This window comes from Phoenix dactylifera, chromosome 15, assembly GCF_051530095.1.
Source record: "Phoenix dactylifera cultivar Ajwa chromosome 15, Ajwa_hap1_PhDact_Kaust_v1.1, whole genome shotgun sequence".
Lineage (NCBI taxonomy): Eukaryota > Viridiplantae > Streptophyta > Magnoliopsida > Arecales > Arecaceae > Phoenix > Phoenix dactylifera.
In genome coordinates this window covers 16,686,092-16,702,588 of record NC_143204.1, presented here as the reverse complement: position 1 = coordinate 16,702,588, position 16,497 = coordinate 16,686,092, and the positions used below count along the sequence as shown (strand labels likewise).

The window sequence follows — 16,497 nt, the reverse complement described above, 5'->3', positions numbered from 1 at the left end:
TGTTTTGGAAAATTTTTTTGATGGGATTCGGCCGGCCGACGGTGGCTGGCCGGGGTCAATCCGGCCGAAACGAGTTCGGCCGGAGATGGGTGAACAGGGGTCGGGCTTTCCAGCCCCGGTCCCTCTCTTCCCTTCCTTTCTTCCTCTCCTTCTGCTCTCCTTTTCGTCCGGCGCCACTTGTGACAGTGGCGTGGCCGACGGCGGCTGGCCGAGCGCCGCCGCCGAGGGCCACGGTCGACCGCCGAGGGCCGACCGGAACCACCAGCCACCCCCCCCCCCTCCTTTCTTTTCTTCTTCTTCTTCTTCTTCTTCTTCTTCTTCTTCTTATTCTTTTCTTCTTTCTTCTTCCTGGGCGTATACCTTGCTTTGATTTCCGTGCCTATTTGGGTCTCAAACCAGACACAACAGACCCTGATCTGATTGAACCATGGGATTTAGCCTAAACTTGAGTTGGGTAGTGTGGATCAGACCGTGTACCGGTTCCACCCATTTCTTGAATTGGGTTGGGTCTGAGTTTAAGTGAATGGGTTTTGTTATGGTCTGATCAGACCTGGTCTGGATTGGGTTGGGGGTCTGTGTTGGCTGAGTCGGGCCAAATTGGAACTGTGGACTGGTTTGGGTTGGGCCCGAAATTTGATATGAACCTGTTATCCGGTTTGGTTCAATTGGGCCTAATCTGTTTTGGGCCACAATTGACTTGGGTCTAAAGGATTCTGATTTTAGGGTATATGTTTGATCTTGGGGGCCCATTCTTGGATTTATGAACTTAGGAGTTTAAGGGGTTGAAATTAGTTTAAATTATGTTTCTTAATTAATTAAATAATTAATATTTATGTTTAATCAGGGGTTCGTGATATCTGTGGCAGGGATCTTTTAAGCGAACCCAGGTAGGTGACTTATTGCTTTAAAATCGAATTATAACATGTATCTTGCATATCTTGATGTTATGATTTATTCTTGGCGTTATGTGTTAGAATTAGAATTAAATATTTATTTTTTTTTATAAACTGTTATGTGACTTATTATTGGGAGCATGTTCATGACTTTGATTTGGAAATTCACGATGTGGAAAATTTATTTATTGATTTTTAAGGACCGCGTGACTATAGTCTAGACCCCGCCAATGGGATGATACGTTGGCCCTGTCGACTTGTACTGAGGAACTGGTTCCGACACCGTGACCACCGGTGATAGAATAGTGGCGGCACAGGGGTGCGTTTTGCTCTGCGGAGCGGCTCAGTGGAGCGTGAGATTGGCACCAGGGGGTGCGGCACAGTGGTGCGTTGGCTCTGCGGAGCGTGAGATTGGCACCAGGGGGTGCGGCACAGTGGTGCGTTGGCTCAGTGGAGCGGCTCTTCGGAGAGTTGTATTGGCACTTCGGTGTAACCATGCCACTGGGTGATGTGGCCGTAGTCATGCGGTTGAGATATTTTGAGTCTCGGATCGGGTTTACAGATTATTGTGTGGATTTTTGGATTTATGAGTTTAGCTGCTTTTATATGCATTATGACATGTTATATGATGACTTTATTGCATGATGTCGCCTACTGAGCTGTTAGCTCACTCCTATTATTTACATTTTTTTTCAGGTGATGACATGTGATTATAGGGATTATGGGACGGAGTGATCATGATGTATTTAGCTAGTAGACATTGACTTTCCTTTTGACATGTGTATATATTTATGGACATTTGATATGGAAACTGGAATTTATCTTTGTTTAGCTATTGATGGTTGATCTGATTTATCTGCCTTGCGCGCCTGCGGGGTCCGCCCTGCAGGTGCGCGGCGTCTGCTCGCGCCCCGGGCCCCGGGTTCGGGGCGTGACAACCGGCACAATGGTGTTCGATATCAAGTATATCGGTATAGAATTGAGGACCGATCACACCAATGTCACTCTACCCATCATAGAGAAAGCATCCATCTGTCAGCCCTCAAGCCTATGTCTAACACTCTGCTCAATGTCATGGCAATCATAGCGGCGCAGACGTCGTCCAATAATCGAAACCCCCAGATACTTTAGTGTCCCCTCTTGCTCACCCACTCCCAGAGTCTACTTAATTGACGACTTCACCGAAGGCTTAATCTTTGGGCTGAAACATATAGTTGACTTGGCTAGGTTGACCCGTTGATCCAAGGCCGTGCAATAATCTCCCAAAATCTGTCGAGTAACCACTGCCGCCTGCCTAGATGCTCGAGTTAGGATCATGCAATCATCAGCAAATAAAACATGCGATATCTGAATGGACTTCGGATCAGGTCTATATACCTAGTCTGCGTCTCCACATCATGCCAAAGAGCTCTATACAATGCATCTGCACATAAAATAAATAGCATCGGGGATAAAGGGCAGTCCTGCTGAAAACCGACAGAGGAAGTAGAAAAAATGGGAAGACATGCTATTCATCAATATGGCAAAGTAGGGCGAGCTGATGCACTTCATAACCCCATCGATCCACTCCTTAAGTGGCTATTTTTTTGCTAAAAAAAAAAAAAAAACAGAAGGGCTAACCTAAGACCCCTACTTCACATGATCTCTTCATGTCGCATGCCTTTGGATGTTATCAGCAACTTAACCACTGCTTGGAAAAAGATAAGAATTCGAACGCAATTTATTTTGCAGAAATCATAGAGGCGCAGAATTCACATGAGGCTTTGGATGATATGTTCCTTCGACTAGACTGCTTGTCTTGTCTTAGTCGATCTAACCCTCCAGCAACGGCACCGCTTATCCAAAAGATGGCGAAGTGTGGGGTTCGGCAAGCAGGCTAGCTCGCCGTCCGGTTTGAAACAATTGCAGGGCATTAAATACGGGTCAAATCTAGCCCAGTCCAACTTCTATCAATAATTGCAAGATTTTTTTAAAAATATCAATTATGCTACAGATCTTCCAAAATTTAGTCGGATTTTGAATATGCTTTTAAATTTCAAAAAAAATAATTTTTTTCTATTTTCTCCCAACTATTTTAATAGCATCCTGAATTCTGAGCACTTTACACACCAAAAATTTTCAGTAATATTAACCAATAATTGTATAAAAAATACTTAAATAAATAATTATGAGGTCAATGAATAATGAAGTGACATATAAGTGATAATATAGATTGTGCTATAAAATTTTCTACTATATATATATATTAAAAATTTATATTAATAGTATATTATAATATGGCTAGTTTTATTCCGTCTGCAATCATACTCTTAATTTTATTCTGTCAATATATATAGAAACAAATCTATACCACCACATCATGCCTTAGTCATCTAACCTTTTATTTCATCTCCTAATCTCACTTTTTCCCAAAATGCAAATAGAGAATCCGATTTGAACCCGAGAAGAACGGGAAGTAAAAGATGCTAAAAAAAAAAACTAATTTTTATCTTTTTTTAAATAGAAATTACTATTATTTTTTTACTCTCTTTTGCTTTCTGTTCTCTTTGGGTTCCGACTCAATTGCCGTTGCAGGAAAAATGGGATGAAATGAAAGATTAGATAAATAACATACAATATGATAATATATACAAGTAATGGTGGTATATTTTTTTTTTTTGTATATATTGATGCCTATTCTAGCAGAAGGTACGAAGAAAAAAAAAGATTAAGAATATAATTGATGATAGAGTAAAATCAACAATATAATAATATATTATTAATAAATTTTTTAAATAAATATATGGTAGAAAATTTTATAGTATATACCATATTATCACTCATATGCCACTTCATCACCAATTGGCTATGCAATTATTTATCTAAGCAGTTTTTGTCATATAATCATTAGTTAATGCCCGCAGAGGCAACAGAAAATGGCTGGAATTTGGAGATAAGGCTATACTAAAATAGGTGCAAAAAATAAGATGAAATTTAAAATTTTTAAAATTTAGAAATTTATTAAAAATACGACCTAGGTTCGAAGAATCAAAAGCATAATTAACCAAAAACACAAAAGTCAACCAGTCAATTTCATTCATTCATTCAAGAAGACTTCCCAACCAGCTTGTCCATCGCAGACGCCCCACTGTTTTCATTATCTTCTCCCGGCTTTCCTGGAGTCATCATGGCAGCATCCACTGTGCTTCTGTTCTTCGTTCTTCTCCTAGCCAGCTCTTCCCTCTCTGTTAATATCGATTTTACCTACAATGGTTTCAAATCAGCCACCAATCTGAGCTTGGATGGCTCTGCTCGTATCACATCCGATGGCGTGCTTCAGCTCACCAATGGCACTTACAAAGTCATGGGCCACGCCTTTTTCGTCTCACCAATTCAAATGCTGCTCAACACTCGCTCCATGACACAGACTACAATCTCCTTCAGCACCACCTTCGTCTTCGACATCATCACTGTTGGGAACGGAGGCGGCCATGGCTTGGCCTTCGCAGTGGCCCCTACGAAGACTCTCGAGGGCAGTTGTTGCCAGTACCTTGGCCTTCTCAATAGGAGCAGCAATGGAAATTCTTCCAACCATATCTTTGCGGTTGAGTTTGACACCGTTCAGGGATCTGATCTGTTCAAGGACATCGATGACAACCACGTTGGTGTCGATATAAACAGCCTTGTTTCCAATGTTTCAGAAACTGCCTCCTACTGCACTGCAAATTCCAGGATGGTGAATTTTGAACTGGAGAGCGGGCAACCAATTCAGGCCTGGATAGACTACGATGGTGTTGCAAAAATTCTGAATGTGACCATTTCTCCCCTCTCTGTAGGCAAACCAAGCCGACCTCTCATATCATACGCCATCGATCTGTCGCCAATTCTAAAGGAGTACATGTATGTTGGTTTCTCTTCATCGACGGGGAAGCTCTCGAGTTCTCACTACATCTTGGGATGGAGCTTTCGGACCAATGGAGCGGCGCGCTCCCTTGACCTATCTCACCTACCCCTTCCTCCACAACCAGCGAAAGCTTCGTCGACTTCCAAAGCCTCTGGAATCAAAATTGGGGTTATATCTTCTCTTTCTACGCTTCTCGTGGCGGCGCTTGTATTATTCTCTGTTTCCTGGCACCTATGGCAGAGGGCAAAGCTTGCGGAGACTCCTGAGGACTGGGAATTAGATTATCCCCATAGGATCCCATATAAGGATCTTTACAAGCAGGGCCGGCTCGGGCCTTAGGCGACTGAGGCGGTCGCCTAAGGCCCCCGACCCATGGAAGGCCCCCGACCCATGGAACCACAGCATAGTTTTTTTTTTTTTTTTTTTTTTTTTTTTTTTTTTTTTTTTTTTTAAAGCCGGGATGGAAGTCTGGAACTCCTTGAGTCCTTGACACCCACCCATGACCCAGCGGACCGTAGCCTTCTGCGGCTCTGCCTTTCCCTTTCCCATCCGTCTCCGGTCTCCGATGGGCGATGGCTAGAGCCTAGAGTGACACTGTGACAGTCGTAGCTGGGCGCTGGGCAGTGGGCGAGGCGACGGCTACCAGAGCACCAGTACCGGGCTGCAACGGGTTATGGGTATTTCCTCCCTCCTTCGGACGGTCGGACCTTCTCTCCCCCCTTCTCAGTTCTCCCAAATCCCAATCCCCCTTCTCCAGTTTTCGGCAGACTCGCACCGTCGCACGCTCGCAGTCGCAGCACCGCTCCATCTGTCCTCGTCGACTCCGACGACTCGTCGTCCTCGGCTCCTCCGAGGCTCCGACCTCCGGCCTCCGGGCTCCGGGCCTCCGGCCTCCTCGCCTCCTCGGCTAGTCGGCTCCGCTCTAAAGTCCACCGTCCTCGGTGGCTCGGTGGCTCGGTCCTCCTCCTCCGGCTCCAAGAAGGCAGAACCCGCCGGCCGGATCTCCTCTCCAGACTCCAGCTCTTGGACCGCCGGCTGGATCTCCTCTCCTGGCCGACGCCCGACGTCGCCGTCCTCGGCTCCTCACTCCTCAGTCCTCCAACCTTCGGGCTTCAGCCGACGGAAGACCCGGCGAGTGGCTAGCCGCCGGCCGGATCTCCTCTGAGAGGAGACTGAGGAGTCCTCTCCAGACTCCAGCTCTCCTCGCCGTCCTCGGATCCTCCGATCTCCGGGCTCCGCCGCTCCGGCCTCCTCCGCTCCTCGGCACTCGGCAGTCGGCAGCTCGGCTCACTCCAAGCTCACCGTCCACTGTGAGTCTGTGTCTTTGTGAGTCTGTCTCTGTGACACACTGACACTGCGTCACAGTGGACGCCGTCACTGCCCAGCCTACCGTCCTCTGTCAGTCCGTTGGACCGTGAGCATCCAATTTCCCACTGAAATTACTGAATCACTGTCACTGATCCCAATTCCCGGTGAGAATCTAATCCACCGTCCTCCTCTGTTAGCTCTTAAGCTAGTTTACTTTACTAATTAATCTTTTGATCCAATTAATTTTTATTTAGTCAAGTTAAATTGATTTTTTTTTGGATCCAAATGTAGGTTGGTTGTGACTTCGGCGGTTCGGCCTCTTCTCGCCGTCGAGTTCGGCACTATTCGGCCTCTTCTCGACACAATTAAGTTCGGCACTACTTGTCGGACTCGAGTTTGTTTTTCTTGACACAATCAAGTTTTTTATATTTTGATTTATTTGTGGTGTTTTTTTAATTGCTTAGTTTGATAATATTATTTATAGATTAAAATGTCTAATAGAAAATATGACTGTGGGTATGAAAAACTCAAAAAAAAAAGAAAAAGCTAGACGAATTATTTTTAAATACCTGTAACAGTTGCTTCTGCTGAAAGAAGTTTTTCAAAATTAAAATTGATAAAATCTTATTTGCGATCAACCATGTCACTAGAAAGATTAAATGGATTAGCTATATTATCGATTGAAAATAGTATTTTAATGGATCTTGAGTATAAAAGTTTAATTAGTAATTTTGCTTCTCAAAAAGCTAGACGAATTATTTTTAAATAAAAATTTTAAAATATTTTTATACTTATTAAAAAAAATTTATTATTTAAATAATAATAAAAAAGGTCTCTTTTAATGAGTTCGCCTTAGGCCCCCAAATGTATTGGGCCGCCCCTGTTTACAAGGCAACCAAAGGATTCAGAGAGACAGAGCTTCTCGGCTCGGGTGGCTTTGGCCTTGTGTACAAGGGCACCCTACCACGCACCGGAGAAGAAGTTGCAGTCAAGAAGATCTCAAGTAATTCCAGGCAAGGAGTGAGAGAATTCATAGCAGAGGTGGCGTGCATGGGCCGCATGAGACACAAGAACTTGGTTCCGTTCCAAGGATGGTGCAAGCGAAACGGAGACCTCCTTCTGGTCTCTGAGTTCATGCCAAATGGCGGCCTTGACACCTTCCTCTTTGAAAGTGAGAAGTGTGGGCTGTTGAGTTGGGATCAACGGTTTAGGATCCTCAAGGGCGTTGCTTTGGGACTCGTCTACCTGCATGAAGAATGGGAGCAAGTGGTTGTCCACAGAGACATCAAATCGAGCAACGTTCTACTGGATGCTGCAATGAATGGAAGGTTGGGCGACATCAGTCTTGCTAGATTATACGAGCGTGGCAAGAATCCTCACACGATGCTTGTGGTTGGATACATTGCACCAGAACTGGTGCGCACCGGCAGATCCACGGCCAGTTCGGATGTCTTTGCCTACGGTATATTGCTTTTAGAGGTGGCGTGTGGTCGGAGGCCCTTCGAGCCTACTGCTCCAACGGAACATTCGCTTCTGATGGAGTGGGTGAGGGGGTGCAAAATGAGAGGCCGGTTATTGGAGGTTGTGGATCCCAAGCTTGGGGGGTCCTACGTGAGGGAGGAAGTTGAGCTGGTAGTGAAGCTAGGACTGGTTTGTTCGCAGTCCATTCCAGAGGTCAGGCCTACCATGAGGCAGGTGATCCAATATCTCAACGGCGATGACAGTCTCGCCGATGATGCTGCCCTTGTGTTCTCCGAAGCTGATTCTTTGGTTTTGGCATCACGCAACTCATAACCTTCATCCTTTGATATGGTGTCTTCCAGCTCCCTCAGTGGAGGTAGGCATGTGTGAGAGGTTCCACTACAAAGGCTTTCATGGGTGCTCTCAACTTCTTGTTAGTTTATGGCATGCATTCTTCTGTTGCCGGATAATGTCAGCATAATTTTAAAAATTATATAACAACTTATATTTTTCATAATTTTTTTATTAACGTAATTTTGTATCAACTTATATTATTTTTTTTATTAGTATGATTTTATTAAAGTGATTTTAGGATCACATAGCAAGTTATATATATCGGTTAGTAATTTTTTTTATTAATGTGATCCTATATCAATCTATTTTTTTTATATATATATAGAGTCTGTACACCAGTACATATAATTATTTTTGAAATGTATCGAATATGAGAGAATAAAAAAATAAAATTATTATTATTATTATTTAAATATTTTATTAGATAAGGATCTCCTAGAAAGAAAGAACTGGAGGATGGAGGAGCCGGCACGGTGTATCCAAGTTTAATCTTTCCATGCCGTGTCTCCATTTAGCTTTTCATGTATTATTTTTTTTTCATTTTTAATGTCACCATAAGCATGCATTATATCTTATGAAAGCTAGTGATGACCCAGCTGCTGCAGTGGATAGATGGATTGGACTGAGCTTGTTCTAGTAATTCGAATACTTCATAAAACATAATTACGGTTGTAATAAACTCTTGTTGTTATCTAATGTCATGGCATTAATTTTTTTTTCGGGTGGTAATAGCTGGGTTTTTTTTCTTTTAAATGTCACCATAAACACAAAAATCATATCTTATCCCAACTAGTCATCCAGCTACTCGTGTGAATAGGTGGAGTGGACTGAGCTTTTTCTAATAATTCGAGTACTTCATGAAATTATAACTACGGTTGGAAATAAAACTCTTGGTATATAAGGTAATGGCAATAAAAAATTTTTCCCCGAGTAGTAATAGCTATTTTTTTTCATTTTTAATATCATCATAAGCATAAACATCATATTTTATTACTGCTACAGAAAAAACCATTAAACTTTTCAGATTTAATGGCAATATAATCATCAAAAAAGTCATTTTATGGAGTTTTGAATGATTAGTTGGTTTTTGGACCCTGTAATCCATTCTCTACTTCAAACAAAATCAAACGCACTCCTACAGTTATCATTAAAAAGATATCCCCAGTCTGAAGTTTGACAAAGCCTGTCGAAAAACCACCACTCCAGTAGATTTCTGCCCAAGGAAAGTCATTCTATTCCATTCTCCGAGATGCCAACAAAGGAGGCTGCCAATTGATCCTAAGCCCAAAAGTTCTTATCATTTAATTTCACGAGAAAATTTGTTGAAAAAAATAATACACCGCAGAGTATCAACAAAAGCATATGAAGAGAATATGCACTGTGAATTATTCTAATTCTTTTTCACTTCAAATCTCACCTTGTCACACGTAGACCAAGTAATTTTAATTTTGGTGGTGCACATTGCAGTATAGATGCCCAACCACTAGCCCTAAAGATATGCACATCCAAACGAGTAGGACGCTGCCATACTGGACCCCAATGCCTTCCTCACATCTGCTAACACTCACTGCCAAAAGTTTGCAAACACTGAAGCAGCTGATTTCTTAGCTTTGGTGAAGTCTGCAATGGTAACATCCAGACCAAATGCATTTCTCTGGGAAGTTTTAATACCAGTCATGCTTGGACAAATTTGTCCTGCGATTCAGAAAGACATCTGTGATACCAAAGTAAATAACTGGAAACAAGTTAAGATCAACAACAGTAAAATTTCACTAACTCTGAACACTCATGTCCATTATTTGTAAAACACACTCCCAATGTGAAAGATGCAGCACATAAGCGAAAGAGCGCCAACAGAATCACTTGAAAGGTAAAGATTACAACAAGATTATACAGTTGTTTAATAATTGGTTGGCAACAAATGCTTGTGAGACGAAAGGACCAGTTTCTGATTGTATTTACTGAGAAGAAGAGAGATTCTCCGTCCATTTGAGTTCCAGGCAATGGTCCCGTGCTTACGATAGGTTCCACACAAGATCATGTGATGTTTCATGTTCACCAAAGATCAAATCTTAGGAGTCAGATCTCAAAATCAAATGGACAGGTCTATCTTGCTGGATGTTCACTAAAGATCAAAACAGAGTCAGTTCTCAAAGTCAAACGGACAGGTCTATCTTGCTGGATGTCCGCTAAAGATCAAAACAGTTCTCAGTCGAATGAAAGCTAATACTGCAATGCAGTGCTGCCAACCTGAGGCCCTCGAGTCATGTTAACTAATGCCAAGCTGCCAGCTCTGTCTTCGTTAGCTTGGAAGAGGGCCACCATAGAGTTGCAGGTTACATAACAGTTGCGAAACACTGGAAAAGCAATGTGAAATTTGAATGGATGCACACTGCAGAATTGTCTTCCACAAAATATCACAATCAATAAGTTTTCCCTAAGTTAACAGTCAAAAAAAAAAAAAGAACAAGGTTATGTCAGAACATCTCAAGGAATGGTAGGCCAAAGTGCAAATCCAATTCCGATATTTAAACCTGAAAAACATAAGATTCAATACAACCCGATCACATGCTATCAGTTCACAACACCATGCTACCCTATAGCCAGCTCTCAGATCAAATGATTCCTTATTCTCATCTCAAAGTAAGAAAGCAGTACATTAACCTACCACTAAACAATGACTTTTAAGCCTCTGCAATGGGGTTGAGAGAATTGTCGGAAAAGTTAGAGTTCGCCTACAGTAGGCTAAAAGTGTGAGGCACTAAAGAGAAGGGAGATAGTCTAAATGATATAAGTCCATGCTATCTAATCTATTTCCCCTTAGCCGGGCCATTGGGGACTTCAGCAGCTGCAGCTCCCACTTTTCCAGATGCGCTGAATTCATCCCAGGCCTCGATCCATGCAACCATGGAATCTGCTAGCTTGTTAAAGTAAGAGTCCAGCCTCCCAAGCTTTGCCTTAACCTGCTTGGAGAGCTCAATGTAGCATTTCTGAACAGTGGTGCACTCCTTCGGAAAGGTTACAGATTGGAAGAAAGGTATTATCTCTTCCTGCCAGTAGATTCCATTGTACTCCTTTTTGAGGTTCGCAAATGGATTGCTTGCCTTGCTATGCCATATATAAGGCAGGCCTGTCTTGACTCCCAATCCCAAGTAATCACAGATCACCTGCAAAATCACAACATAATAGATCGGCAATGTCAGAATATGTTCCCCAGAATTAGAGGACTTCTTTTGATGATCGCTGACTACCACAAGAAGATCAAGTGCATAAAGACATGATACAATTCTTTATGGCGTTCTATATCATTGTCAGCAGTAAGAACCACTTTGCGAAATAAGAACTTGAAACCACAAAGTTATCATAATCTAGATCAGAAATAAGATACCAGCACAATGCATGAAATCAAAACTTAAAATGGCTGACCTTAGAACACCATCCTGCCCACATATCATCGTAACGGCCTATAGGCTGGCCATCACCCATGAGTCCAAAGTACATTGCAGGGCCAATCAGCTCACGATTGAAAGCCAAATTCATCCCACACATGGGAAACAAAGTTCCCTTTGGAATTGTGAGAACTGCATCCACATACCTGTTCAAAAGACAACATAGAATATGAGTTTCAAAGCAGTTTTAACTTCTACAACAATACTCCCATGTTAGGATCTGCTACCTGGTATTTCTCTCAAGGGGCTTCACAAGCTGGGTGGGTGCATCATAGTCTGGAATGTTGAGCCAAAGGCCATGAGACACAGCAGTTGGAACACCTTCACGGAGACTGAAAGGATATCCACGAACAAAATCTGCACCTTCGCAGAAAGGATCATACAAAGTATTAAAGAAGAAAGGGGTCGAAGGGCTAAGAAGATTCTTTATATGCTGCGCAAGTGCATTGATCTCTTTGTCACTTGGATCCTTGGCAACCTATTCAAAAAAGAACAGAGAACATTTCTTAGATTAACAAAAGCTCAATCATATTCATATTAAGAATGAACTATGTAATAAAGCTCTGTTACTCTTATGTGATATTGATGAAAGAAAGCATGGTTGGGCAAAAAGTCAACTGGTTCTAGCATAAGATCATGCATCCTTTAAAATGAAGCCAATCAATTTAAAATACAAGAAAGAACATAATCAAGTCTAGAACTGGCAAAAGTAAATTATAAGGAAAATCAGCAATCTGCTAACCACAAACAAAGCATTGTATTTTACATTTTTCAATCCAAAACTATGGGCTCAAATTTTTAAGATGCCTGTTCATTCTTCACATTGCAATCATATTAGTCAACAGCCAAAAATGAATTATAAGGGCACATCTACAAGAAAATTACTGATGATGCTCATATGGTTTGACATTGTACACTTACACAGATCTGCTTGTCTCACTAGCCATGGGAATATTAATATAATGATAATAACTGCTCTTACTCTATTACTGTCTAAGCATGCAAAAATCATGACTATTACTATATTATAATATCAAAGGAGGATCATTCATCATTAGTTGTTCATGTCGGAAAACATGATACAAGATGTGTAATAGTTTTGTAGAAAACCTAGCGACTAGTACATCTCTCCTGATAGCATCAAACAGAAGAGTTATAAGAATAACGAATGTCATACAGAAAAGAAGCAACAAGAGGGCCAAATCCAACAGGACGAGCAAAGTTTTCATAGACAAATAAGAAATGGATGAGGCAAGCCAAATTATGTGGATTGTAAATCTTAAAATTAAAACATGTTATGCAGGTGCCTTGCCCATTACAGGATTCTCTTAATATCATATATGAAAGACATGTCTATTTTTTAAAAAAAAAACAAGTACCGCATTAACAATGATCTCTGAGATGTTTCTGTTTCTTGCATGCTTCAAAAATCAAAAGGAACTTGTACGTTTAACTTGTCTGTAATTCTTATACTGTATTAGATCCATCCAGACGTTGATTAATCTTTAAGTTACGAGATATACCCAAAACATAAAACGACCCACTTTCAGAATCAACCACCCTAAGTCAAAGAATCCAGGTGTCTGTGTCAATAACTAAGATCCTATGACCAATACGACGACAGACTGACCAATACACAAAAATCAAAAGATATTGCAGATTGAACAAGAAGCCAAAGCTATCAATTTCAAAATAGAAAAAATAAGGGGAATAGTATTTTCCTTAAGGAAGTTGGAGATCTATGGTAATGGATAATAGCATACATTCATTACAACTCATCATGGAAACATCAGTTTCTAAACAGACAACTAAATATCCAACAAAAAACCTCCAATTTCTATAATATCAACAGGGAAGATCAACTGCAATTATCTGTGGCAAAAACTTCTTGCTACACGCTCCTAAATTTTGAACAAGGAAAATCAATACCACGTATGCGCATTACACTGAAAGGTTAAAAGAAGTGCTACAAAAACCCTCTATATAATTAAACCAATAACCATGATCACAAGAATTTATTTTAAAAAGAATAGAAAAGAAACATCATCAACTTCAGAAGTCAACAAAGATGCAGAAAAATTTACCAAAAAATATGAAATACAAGAAAATATTGGATCCATCAAAAGAGAAGGTATTTTAACGTTGAGCAAAATTAAAGTAACGAGCAGAGCCCATGAACACTCTAATTTTGTAATAAAACCCGCAGAACAATAAATACCTTCACAAAATACTCAGGAATAACCAATACAAGAAAACCCCAAAGAATCATTAAGAAACACCCGTGTGAGAAATGAAAAAACGATTTTTAAAAGCAACATGAAATTTTTGATCTACAGAACACAAAAGCAACCTCATATTTCCCCAAACTTGAGCAAACAAAAGCATTCCTCCTCGCCACATACCAATCCAATTCAACAATAGTATTCCCTCGGAAAAAAAAGGAAAATGATAACACCTTTCTCCCAAAACCCCAAACCCAAGATCCAAACCAAAACCGAGAACCAAGAAACAAGCAACAGGGGAAGGGAAGGGAAGGGTTCATCAATTCATCACTCACGAAGCAATCGTCGTCTATGGTGAAGATGTACTTCTTCCTGGAGACGAGGAAGCCGAAGCAGCGGCAGGCGGAGTCCTTGAAGGAGATGCAATTGGCCTTGGGGCCGAGGATGCGGTTGATGTCATTCCGGTTGTAGAGCTCGTAGTCGAAGCCCTCGGGGACCCTGATCATCTTGGAGGGGTCCCCGTCCTGGACGATGATGAGGTGGTAGGGCTGGAAGAAGGGGCGCCACATCTCGAGGAAGTCCAGGTTCCGGATCGTCGGAATCACGATGTCGAGCTCGTCCTTCAGCAATGGAGTGCTCGGCACCTTGCCGTAGCTCCCGCTGCCCGCCATTGCTCTCCAAAGATCGAAGCTTTTCCGAGATCGAGAGAGAGAGAGAGAGCGAGCGAGCGATCGAGGGGGAGGGAGAGAGAGCAGAGGAGTCTAAAGGGGCGAGGAAAGCGAGAAGAGAGAGTCGGGGAATAAAACGGAGAAGGGAGCACGTGTCGGGCACGTGGATTGGGGGCCGGCGGGGTGGGGTATGGTTGGCGAGCGGCGACGCGGTTTTCTTTTGCTGGTCTACGGGGGGTTGGACGGCCGGGCCGTCCGGACCGACAAGGTCTCTTCCATCTAGAGAAACGAATGGTAAAGGGAAGGGGAAATGCTTTCTATTGAAGTGGAGGGAGGTTTGGCAGATGAGGAGATGGGGAAGCTTAGGTCACTTCTAGCCCTACATGATTCTTTTTTGAGATAGCAGAAGATCTTTTGGAGATAGAAATCGATGGTACAATGGATCCAGGAGGGAGACCGGAATACTAGATTTTTCCACCAGACGGCAATGATCAGGAGGAATCGGAACAGGATCAGAACGATCAGGGATGAGGATGGATAGCTAGTGGAGGACTCAGAAATGATTCGAAGGGTGTTGGAGGGCTTTTTCAGGGCCAGATGGGCTGAGCAGACGGGCACCGGGACTTCAGAGGGTATTGTGCCACCACTGATATGGGTGGCGAAGAAAGATACAACAGCACTGATTAGGCCGGTATCGGAGAGGGAGATTCAGGAGGTGATGTGGTCCCTTAAGGGGGACAAGGCACCGGGTCCGGACGGCTTTCCACCGTTATTCTTTCGGAGGCACTGGATGATTGTTGGACAGAGTGTGACGGTTGCCATACAGTAGTATTTCAGTACAACCGTGATGTCTACAGATTGGCAGAGGACCCTAGTCACCCTAATACCGAAGCGACAGGATGCTTTTGAGCCTAGTCACCTTCGCCCGATCAGTCTGTGTACTACCCTGTACAAGGCGACGACGAAGTTACTAGCCTTGAGTTTGAGGGATATTCTACCGAGACCGATCAGCCCGGAGCAAGAGGCTTTTGTGGGAGGGCGGAGTATTACAGATAATGTCCTTATTGCCCAGGAGTTTATGTTTGATCTTGGTAGGGCCTCGAGTAGGAGGAGTTTAATGGGGATCAAGCTTGACATGGAGAGGGCCTATGATAGGATGAGATGGAATTTTGTGCAGCAGTCTTTGCAGGGGTTTGGCTTTCCTAAGGTATGGATCAGATGGGTTATGGGATGCATCAGAGCCCCCTCCTTCGCTATCCTGGTAAATGGAACGCCATCACGGTATTTTGTGTCTTCTGGTGGATTGCGTCAGGGCTGCCCCCTCTCTCCATTACTTTTATTATATGCGCAAATGCACTTTTCCGGGCCCTTCGGCATGCAGCGATCTCGCAGGAGCTGGAGGTTTATAGGCCGGTGCCGGAGGCCACACCGATTTCTCATCTGCTCTTCGCCGATGATTGTCTCTTGTTAGCCCCGACGACTAGGCAGGCTGCATGGATTATTTGGAGGATTCTTCGAGACTATTGTTCTATATCTGGTCAACGGGTCAACTTATCTAAGTCAGCAATTCGTTTCAGCCCGAAGACCAAACTGGTTGTGAAAACCTCCATATTGGAGATTCTGGGAGTGGGAGAGCAGAAGGGCATATTGAGTTATTTGGGAGTGCCGCTATCCGGTCAGCATCTATGCAGCAGCGATTGCTCTTCCCTCGAGATCAGTATCAGACACAGGCTGGAGGGTTGGCAAATACATTCACTCTCCATGATGGGCAGAATTATTCTGGTATGGTCAGTTCTTTCCTCGATCCCTATCTACCTAGTATCTAACTCTCTTATCCTAGTAGTGACAGTGAGGAAAATGGAGCAGATCTACAAGAACTTTATTTGGGGGAGGAACGGAGGCAGGGGGCATCCCTCTTATGGCATGGGAGGTTGTATGTCAGCCAACGAGATATGTTGGTTTGGGGGTGCAGTCCTTGGTGGCGAGACGGGAGGTTCTAGCGGCACGGCACGCTACTAGAGTTGTGTTGGAGCCTAGTGGCATGTGGTCCTCACTGATGAGGGCCAAGTATGGCGTCCTAGTGCCTGGGGCCCGTGTTGGACGTTGTCATTCACCGGTCTGGAGGGAGATTTGTGCTAGAGCAGGGTTGGTGTTTCCCACGATTAGATGGGCCATTGGTGATGGTCGGTCCATTGATGTGTTGGAGGATTGCTGGGTGACGGAGTAGCCTATCAGTAGATTACCGGTTATGGAGAATAC

The 16,497-nt window shown here is 43.0% G+C and overlaps 1 protein-coding gene, 1 long non-coding RNA gene and 1 pseudogene across 2 annotated transcripts; 2 read left to right on the top strand and 1 right to left on the bottom strand.

Annotated features, from left to right (window-relative positions):
* The first annotated feature begins 610 nt into the window (after positions 1 to 610).
* On the top strand, positions 611 to 1,718 carry LOC148699898 (uncharacterized). Its single transcript, XR_015973766.2, has 2 exons — positions 611 to 887; positions 1,590 to 1,718. It is a non-coding gene; the product is annotated as an uncharacterized LOC148699898 (long non-coding RNA).
* Positions 1,719 to 4,041: 2,323 nt separating this feature from the next.
* Positions 4,042 to 8,067, top strand: LOC103704289 (L-type lectin-domain containing receptor kinase S.4-like; annotated as a pseudogene).
* A 2,340-nt stretch (positions 8,068 to 10,407) lies between these two features.
* Positions 10,408 to 14,623, bottom strand: LOC103704288 (UDP-arabinopyranose mutase 3-like). The gene is made up of 4 exons (XM_008787517.4): positions 13,906 to 14,623; positions 11,576 to 11,826; positions 11,326 to 11,494; positions 10,408 to 11,066 (listed from the first exon to the last, which is right to left on the bottom strand). The coding sequence occupies exons 1-4, from the start codon at positions 14,239 to 14,241 to the stop codon at positions 10,710 to 10,712; spliced, it is 1,113 nt and encodes a 370-aa protein (XP_008785739.3). The 5' UTR covers positions 14,242 to 14,623; the 3' UTR covers positions 10,408 to 10,709.
* Between the last annotated feature and the right edge of the window lie 1,874 nt (positions 14,624 to 16,497).

Coding starts and splice junctions, on each gene's coding strand:
- LOC103704288 (XM_008787517.4), bottom strand. CDS start 14,241: ATGGCGGGCAGCGGGAGCTACGGCAAGGTGCCGAGCACTCCATTGCTG. Junction 11,827..13,905: donor CCATAGACGACGATTGCTTC/GTGAGTGATGAA, acceptor TTTTTTGAATAG/GTTGCCAAGGATCCAAGTGA. Junction 11,495..11,575: donor CCCCTTGAGAGAAATACCAG/GTAGCAGATCCT, acceptor TCTTTTGAACAG/GTATGTGGATGCAGTTCTCA.